The sequence below is a fragment of the Lipotes vexillifer genome, unplaced genomic scaffold (genome assembly GCF_000442215.2).
Source record: "Lipotes vexillifer unplaced genomic scaffold, Lipotes_vexillifer_v1.1 scaffold299, whole genome shotgun sequence".
NCBI classification, from domain to species: domain Eukaryota; kingdom Metazoa; phylum Chordata; class Mammalia; order Artiodactyla; family Lipotidae; genus Lipotes; species Lipotes vexillifer.
The window spans coordinates 1,022,719-1,032,040 of record NW_006784347.1 but is presented as its reverse complement, the minus strand read 5'-3'; the positions used below and the strand labels follow the sequence as shown (position 1 = coordinate 1,032,040).

The window sequence follows — 9,322 nt, the reverse complement described above, 5'->3', positions numbered from 1 at the left end:
TTTTTGCGGTACGCGGGCCTCTCACTGTTGTGGCCTCTCCCGTTGTGGAGCACAGGCTCCGGACGCGCAGGCTCAGCAGCCATGGCTCACGGGCCCAGCCGCTGCGCGGCATGTGGGATCCTCCCGGACCGGGGCACGAACCCGCATCCCCTGCATCGGCAGGCGGACCCTCAACCACTGCGCCACCAGGGAAGCCCGAAAAAGATATTTTTAAGAACTAGAATTTTAATCATAAAAACGAGCCCATAGCAAAACAGTAAATAAAACTGAAATCATAGAAGTACAGCAGGAAAAGTGAAAGTCTTCTGTCCACCTCCATCCATGCCCACTCCCCAGATATAATCACTGTTAAGTTTCTTGTGTAAGTTTCCAGAAATATTTTCTGTGTATACATATAAGGCATGCAATCTTTTTTTCCCCTCTTTTTTAAAAAACAAAAATCACGTTCTCTATCTGGTTCTGTTCTGTAAGGAGGGATTATACTTGGTGCCTTAAGTTCCACTGATTTAACAGGATCTGAGAAAGGGGAGGAGGAGACGACAAACACACACCAATAGCAATTTATTAGACACTTACTTATCATCTTCAGAATAAGCAGCATCCACCAAAAAAGCCACCAAAAAAGTATAGGCTGCTGAATTTTTTTTTTTTTTTTTTGCGGTACGCAGGCCTCTCACTGCTGTGGCCTCTCCTGTTGCGGAGCACGGGCTCCAGACGCGCAGGCCCAGCGGCCATGGCTCACGGGCCCAGCCGCTCTGCGGCATGTGGGATCCTCCCGGACTGGGGCACAAACCCATGTCCCCAGCATCGGCAGGTGGACCCTCAACCACTGCGCCAACCAGGGAAGCCCACAGGCTGCTGAATTTAAGAGATGAGTGACCTACATCTAAGATACCTCCATGAACGCTGTCAATAACAAATTCTGTGTAGCTGCCTTTGTGTTTCAATATGGTTGGTGCAAGACCTTCTCTTCTTAGCCAGTTTAGCAAGAGATAAGAGCTGCTATGTGATTTAAAACATCACAATAATTTAAATATCAATTTTAGAACCATCTGCTCTTATTTTATATTTAATTTTTACTAAAAACATAATCACTTGTGGAGCCAAATGAGGTATACAGAATTAAGTACTGGTACATCATTGATGGAAAAGGCACTCTCACCGGGTGGTTGGAGTTGACTTGCAACTTGAAAGATATGAACTCCATCATTAGAATACAGGTGTGACAGAGCAACTACTGAAGATTTCCACAGGTATGTAAAGCTATTAATTTGCCCAAATGACCAAAGAGCTTCAACACCAAATGTAAACTAAAAATTGCATTTCTCCAGACAGGTTTTCTCATTACACTTACCTTTTTAAGATGACCTAATCTGAGTTTGAAGATTTCTTCTTGTTCATGGTATTCTGCTAATGTTAACCTGGAAAATAATGATAAAAATTTCAGGAAATTGTTTGAAATCACAGTGTGCCTATTTAAAGAGAAAGGCCAAAGCATGCTATACCGTATGTTAAGTCTCTTAGTTAAAATGACCAAAAGATAGATTATCTTGCAGTCCTTTGACAAGAGAAAACTTCTGTGATTTATCAGATGTGATGTGAAGGAAGGACTTCAAAGCCAGAAGTCTAATTTATTAAAAAAATGAGAAAAATAAATGAGCTAAATTTTCACATACTTATGAAATTAGTTTTTCCCATACCATACTCAGATGAAAATCCATTAGGAAAGGTAGCCAAATTATATGTCTAAAAGTTTTTATAAAGGGGATGCTAATAAGCCAACGTATTTGATTATTTTTGATAACTCTTGGACTTTGATACAAGGAGAAGAACCTAGAGGACAGAGTCCAGGATCTGGAGTCTGAGGACTAGGGTTCAAAGCACAACTCGGGCCACGTGAACTTGGGCAAACAACTTTAACTTCAATTTCCTAAAAACTCAGCAAGTAATGATATCTATCTAAAAAAGCTGTTGTGACTATTAAAATGAGAATATGAAAGGAATCTATAATTTGTAAAATGCTATTTAACACAGTTCTCAAAGGGCTTACTTGATGGGTAATCACTCATTTCATGTTCCACCTACCCTGATCGCATCCTCATATCTCAAGAATGAGCATGTAAGAAGTGATATCTTACTCCTCCATCTTCACCCTCTTCACATTCTAGAAGCACACACATATACTTCAAAGTTTGAGGTGTCACTGTTTAGATATATTCTAAATAGCAGGAGAAAGAAGAAACAGCTATCCTATCAACCAGGAAGGGCTACAAAATAGTGTCTCTGAAGTCTGACTAAAAGAAGATTAAAAGAGCAAGAAAAGGGCTTCCCTGGTGGCGCAGTGGTTGAGAGTCCACCTGCCGATGCAGGGGACACGGGTTCGTGCCCCGGTCCGGGAAGATCCCACATGCCACAGAGCGGCTGGTCCATGAACCATGGCTGCTGAGCCTGCGCGTCCGGAGCCTGTGCTCCGCAACGGGAGAGGCCACAACAGTGAGAGGCCCACGTACCGCGAAAAAAAAAGAGGGCCCCCGCCCGAAAAAAAAAAAAAAAAAAAAAAAAAAAAAAAAGAGCAAGAAAAAATACACCCATTAGGGCTATTACACCTATCATTTCACAGCTGCAGAAAAACTTACATCTATTACTCCATATCACACCAGTAAAAAAGGGAGGAATGGAAAATCAGAGCTTAGAGTTCTCTCTGCCTGAAATAGGTTCAATACCAGGAAAGGACAATGTAACCCACTCCAAGACTCCAGAGGACCGTTTTTGGCTTCTGGCCAAAGGAACGAGCCAAGTCACAGATACTCTAATTATTAAAGACTAGACCAAAGGCCTTCCAGCTTGGATTTTACACAGAACTCCAGATGGCAACTGCTTACTGACACACTACTGGCCTAGACTGAATTCTAATTATTATTCTATGGCAAAAAAACAACCTATGCCTACTTTATTACTCCTAAGTCAATGGTTTTATGCACTAGCATGAAATAATTTTCAAGTAACACTGGAAGGAAAGTCCCCACACAATAAATATATAGGAGTCATGAAAGAAGACAATAATCAGATTAACGTGTACAACATTTGCCTGAAGGATTCTTCGAATCTGGGCTCCTACTTGGACTTTTTGAAAGGAAATATTTTTTACTTAGAATCTAGTTTAAAAATATTTGTGAAGTGAAGATGTTTTCCAAACTTATTCACTGTGTATACCTTTACCACAACACTTAAAGTAATTATTAGTTTATTCATCTGTTCATTTCCCCTAAATAAACTGTGAGCTCCTAAGACTGGGCTGTATCCTTCAGCTCTGTACCCCAGTCCAGAACAGGGCCGAATATATAATAAACATTTAACACAGACTTAATAAATGAATGTCAAAGAAAAGGCTCCCCAACACATCAGGTATGTATGGGGTGAAGACTGGTGTTAAGCCATCTTTCTCACTGGAATGAAGAAAGATACATTTCTGGGATGTCATGAACTTTTAACAACAGTGTAATATAGTATTATTATACTTGAGGTAGATTATGGGTTAATATGTTTTTGTGAACTAATATAAAATCATTAATGGCAAAAGACATATTAGTCAATAAATTACATAATATCATTATCTCTTATTTGTAGCTATCTTTAAATCCCACAGTGACAGCTTTACAAAATTTCTTTTTCCCTTGAAAAACTAATGTAGCCACTATGGAAATACTGATTACAATACCAATGACTGTTTCTATGAAAAACTATATTTTAAATTTCAAACACTCAATTCAGAAAATGACTTCATGGCTACCATCAATTCTGTAGAGATATTCTACACCATTATTTGTAGATCTTTTTTTCCTTTTAATTGGAAAGCCTCTTGAAGACAGAGGTGATAGTTTAAATGTCTTCAGGGTATGCATAAGAAATATTTTAAACAGGTAAGTAATATATAGTTTTTACTTCCTGTACCAATTCTAACTGTTTAACACTCCTGCCTAGTTGGCAAACTACAACCTGTGGGCCATTCAGCTCACAGTCTATTTCTAGAAATAAAGTTTTACTGGAACACAGCCACATCCATTCACTTATGTACTGTCTATGGCTGCTTTCAAGCTGTAACAGTAGAGTTGAGTAGCTGCAACAGAGACCCTCTAGTGCGCAAAGCCTAAAGTGTTTATTATCTGGCCCATTAGAGAAAAAGCTTGCCAACTCCTGTCCTACAGGAAGATTCTCTTAGTGGTCAAGAATTCAAAAATCAATTAGGGAAATCTGACACGGGGCTGGAGTGAAAAAGGAAGGCATTTGTACTCTGAATATTCTACTCCTCGTATTCATGGTAGCTATGGAATAATTGTTGACTGGCAGTGAAATAGATGACTACACTGCAATTGAAGATACTGGTGTTTTCCTTAGGTTGCCAGAACAGGAAAAAGTACTGGGAATGTCAAGATTTGGTTTACTGGGAAAATGTCCTTTTCCTAAAATAATACCTATTTTTTCTTAGGTTACACCTAAATTTGTGAGTGTTAACTAGTGTTCTTTAGACTACTAAATAGCATTCTTTAGTTGTGCATTCTTCAGTCTGAAATAGAGTCAGGTAATCCCCATAAGATGAAGCCAACATACCATAACCTGGAACCTGTAAGCAATTATATCATTTGAATACTTAATGACTTCACATTTGTTATAAGAGTGGCCAAAGATCATGACATCAAGTTAAATGAAATTTTTTCTCCCTCTCATCTGAAACTCCTTATATACGATCATGACTAAGAAAATGAGTCAATTTTAGATGGCTTTTATATGACTTGAGCAAATCCATTAATGTAACTAAAAAGAAAATTTAAGCTCTAGAAATCTCCACAATCTATCACTTTTTCCAGTGGCACTCAATAGGAGGTTTGTATCTCAGGGGAGAATATGGTATCTCAGTTCACATTAATAAAGAACATACGTTTCATTCTCAGCTCCGTTGGTTTTGCTTTTCCGCTGTTTCTGCTCATTGGTTGCTGGAGGGGCCTGTCCCATGGCAGGAGGTTTCCGCTTTGCTAACATTTTTCGTTGTCTTTCTATCTCTTCCCTCTGTGAATTTATCCTTTCCTGTTGCCTAGAGATACAAAAGACGTTGCACAGAGGAAGATGGTCAAAATTTTTTGAACATGGCTGTGGAATAAACATATTTGTTACCTGCATATTTGATAGACTCCAGAAAAAATAAACCCCTTTAAGTAAATATTTGACTTTAACTTCAGGTTGGAAAAGCCAAATATTTGGTGATAGAACTATTTTTCGGAATGAATCTGTACTTTTAAGACACTAATTATGGTAATTCTCAGAGTAAGAAAGTAGGCAGGAAGAAACAATATCAAATTTCTATTGTGACCTTATTTTCTAACTCAAAAGGAAAAATGTTCTGATTGCTTTTTAACAGTTAAGAAAACAGCTCCTGGTAATGAACCCATTCAAGTAAAGAACTGTATTTACATAAGAAAGTACAAAAGGTTCCAAGTGCCTTTTTATTTTTTTTATTGGATTACAGTTTCCTCAAATTCTGCCTAGAAAGATACCAAATTTAAAGGATGCTAAACAAAGTAAAAAAGATTTTCCTTCTAGACCTATCATTTATTCTAGTCTAAGTGAGGCATTACCACAGCCAAGTCATTCCCAGTCACTAATATGGTGAAACCTAAACTAAGTTTTTGTTTGTTTGTTTGTTTGTTTGTGATACGCGGGCCTCTCACTGTTGTGGCCTCTCCCGTTGCGGAGCACAGGCTCCGGACGCGCAGGCTCAGCGGCCATGGCTCACAGGCCCAGCCTCTGCGCGGCATTGGCATCTTCCCGGACCAGGGCACGAACCCGTGTCCCCTGCATCGGCAGGCGGACTCTCAACCACTGCGCCACCAGGGAAACCCTAAACTAAGTTTTTTAAGAACAAGGATGTACATTTAGAGAAAGCAAAATGAAGCCCTTCAACTAGTAAAAACTCCTTAGGAAATAGTACACAAAATGAATTAATAAAAAACATATATAAAGACTCTTAAGATATTTAACACCATTTCCATTAGAGTATTTCCTAATAAGATGTCTAATTTTTTAATAATAACTAGTTTACAAACTAGGAGTCAATAAAAATACCAATATAAGTAATCCACTTTCTCTCACGTATCCTGCTACCTGAAAGACACTAAGGTTTATAGACTTGGCATATAAAAGTATACCAAGATCTAACAGACTAAAGTCTTTAAATCACCCAGCATAGTTGACCTGACAGTCAAATGCTAGCTTCCTTCACCTTCTCTTTCTACCATGCTTTTATCCCCCATCTCCTTTTCTCAATCCAACTTCACAGTTTTGCGGAATGATACAATCTAATTTTTTAAACCTATATTCTAAAGTGAACTCTACTCGACCCTATTCCCTGAACACTATAGTTGTCAATCTCTAGACCTTTTCCAGATTCAGTATATCTTTCTTGGAAGAACGGCAACCAGAAAAACAAGACTATACACCCCAGAGCAGATGCCCATAGTACAATTTACCCTGCCACATCTAAAATGGCAACATTGTAAGCAAGGTGAACCTGATCAGACAGAGTACCGCAAATAAATATCCATTCACTTGATAATACGATTCTCCTGGCTTCAAGATGAGCTGGGTTATTGATTAGATGTCAATTTAAGAGCAGAGTAGAAATTTTAATTCAAGCGTTGTCTGCTTGTGTAAGAAAATCTTTTAACTATTAGAGATATGCCTTTCCCTCCAAAATATATATATATGAATAATTCACGGCTTGAAAGAATTCTGGATTAAGACAAAGAATCCTTAGGTAAAATCACAATCTTCCTTCTCACTTAATGAATGTCCTTGAGAAAAACATTTATCTTCTCTGAATATGAGTCTCCCAATCAAAAAAATTGGTAAAATATCTTTAAGCTCATTTCTACCCTTTCAGGGGCCTCACTGAGTTCAAGGCACTCTGAACTCTCTGAAGATAACCATACGATATATAGTTTAACTATAAACCACAGTGTACTAGTGCAGTGCCACAACATTTTGTCTCTGAAGGCTAACTGCTTTGGAAGATTGAGATTTTAGCAATTACCCTTATTAAATTAAAATAAAACTAACTTCCTAATGTTTTCAGGGAAAATTCACACATTTTTTTTAAAAAGTTATTTATTTATTTATTTATGGCTGCATTGGGTCTTCATTGCTGCACACAGGCTTTCTCTAGTTGCGGGGAGCAGGGGCTACCCTTTGTTGCGGTGCGCGGGCTTCTCGCTGCGGTGGCTTCTCTTGTTGTGGAGCACAGGCTCTAGGCACGTAGGCTTCAGTACTTGTGGCACACGGGCTTCAGTAGTTGTGGCATGTGGGCTCTAGAGCGCAGGCTCAGTAGTTGTGGCACGTGGACTTAGTTGCTCCGCAGCATGTGGGATCTTCCTGGACCAGGGATAGAACCCGTGTCCCCTGCATTGGCAGGTGGATTCTTAACCATTGCGCCACGAGGGAAGTCTCAGTTCTACTATCTTTTACAAAAGTATTGATGACCTGATAAATTTATCTCATTCAAATCTAAATAACTATTTAAAAAGCCATTATTTGTAAATGATAAGAAGACCATCAGCTTTAGGTACCGTTATCAGCTGTGTCACCCAAAAAGATATGTTAAAGTCCTAACCTCCAGTACCTCAGATTATGACCTTTGGAAACAGGGTCATTGAAGATTTAATTAGTTAAAATAAGGTTATACTGGAGTAGGGTAGGCCCTTAATCCAATATGACTGGTATCCTCATAAGAAAAGAAGACACAGAGACACATAGGGGAACACCATGTGAAGACGGAGGCAACTGAAGCTATGCTCACAAGCCACGGAACACCAAAGAAGGAGCCTCCATAGTGGCCTCAGAGGGAGCATGGTCCTGCCAACACCTTGATCTCAAGGTATCTGGCCTCCTGAACTGTTGAGAAAATAAATTTACGTTGTTTTAGACCACCCAGTTTATGATATTTAGTGACAGTAGCCCTAGGAAACGATTACAGGCAACTTCAATAGCAAAACTGTACCATAACTAGTAGGAGAGGTATTAAAAAAACAAATGCATATATTTTCAGACATTATTTTAACCAAAATAATTTTAGTGGTGATCTACAGAGAGCGTCTAAATATCCAAGGTAAGAATTTTTAAAGGTTCCCAGGATTTCATATGTTCTGTGTGTACTAGAAACTGTAAAATGGTATATACTACCCAAGGAAAATCTGGCATTTATAAAATCAACAAAGAGAGTTGTCTCTCCAAATATCATATGATATCACTTATATGTGGAATCTAAAAAAAATGATACAAATGAACTTATTTACAAAACAGAAATAGACTCACAGACACGGAATGGAAGCTCAGGTTACCAGAGGGGAAGGACAGGGGGATAAATTTGGAATTTGAGATGAACAGATACACATTACTATATATAAAATAGATAAACAACAAGGACCTACAGTATAGCGAAGGGAGCTATATTCAATATCTTGCAATAACCTATAATGGAAAAGAATCTGAAAAAGAATATATATATATGTATAACTGAATCACTTTGCTGCACACCTAAAATATTGTAAATCAACTATACTTCAATAAAAAAATTAAAATTAAAACAAAAGAATTGTCTCTCATTATGGATCATATGACCAAGAATCAGATGGTTCAGGAGAAATGACTTTAAAATGGGATGCTATGATTCCTTACACACCAGAATAATTATGTGGACTAGCATAACAATGCTATAAAGTTTAATTTACTCCCTCTGATAATCCACATCTTAAAGAACCACGATTTTGTATACAGGTCAAATCCCATTACTTTAATGTGGTTTACTTTAATATAAAGAAAATCTTAATAAAAAGTTTTTATTGCCTTGCCATTGATTATTTGAGACTTTAAGACTTCTTTAAATAAAATATTGTGTCCTGAATAACAATAGTGTTTAATATAACTACTTTCTCAGAACTATAAAATAAGCTACTTTTTCAATAGATTCAAACATACTTTTAGGAAAAATTACTAACCTGGTCAAAAAACATTAAAAATCTGTTATGATCTCCTATTAGACAGTAAATCTTCTGTTTTAGGATCTTAATAAAGATCATTCAAAACAGAGCCAAGGAACACAGTGAGAACAAAAGAACTGTGTTGAGGCTCCTACTGAGACTATATTTGATTATCTGATTAAATTTAATGTCTTGAGGTTTGCCTCTTCCTATAAAACCTAGTACTCCTGCCTTGTGTTCAGGTACCTTGCCCACCAAATTATGTGTCATGGAGTTTTTTTTTTTTTTTTTTTTTT

At 37.8% G+C, this 9,322-nt stretch overlaps 1 protein-coding gene across 3 annotated transcripts in view; it reads right to left on the bottom strand.

The window, feature by feature from the left end:
- Positions 1-9,322, bottom strand: part of TLK2 (tousled like kinase 2) — a 110,279-nt gene that overhangs the window by 26,706 nt on the left and 74,251 nt on the right. For all 3 annotated transcript variants that reach the window (XM_007456746.1, XM_007456747.1, XM_007456748.1), the window contains 2 exons: positions 4,937-5,089; positions 1,355-1,421 (listed from right to left, as the gene is read on the bottom strand). In XM_007456746.1, coding sequence (XP_007456808.1) covers positions 1,355-1,421; positions 4,937-5,089 — 220 coding nt within the window. The remainder of the gene's footprint in view (positions 1-1,354; positions 1,422-4,936; positions 5,090-9,322) is intronic.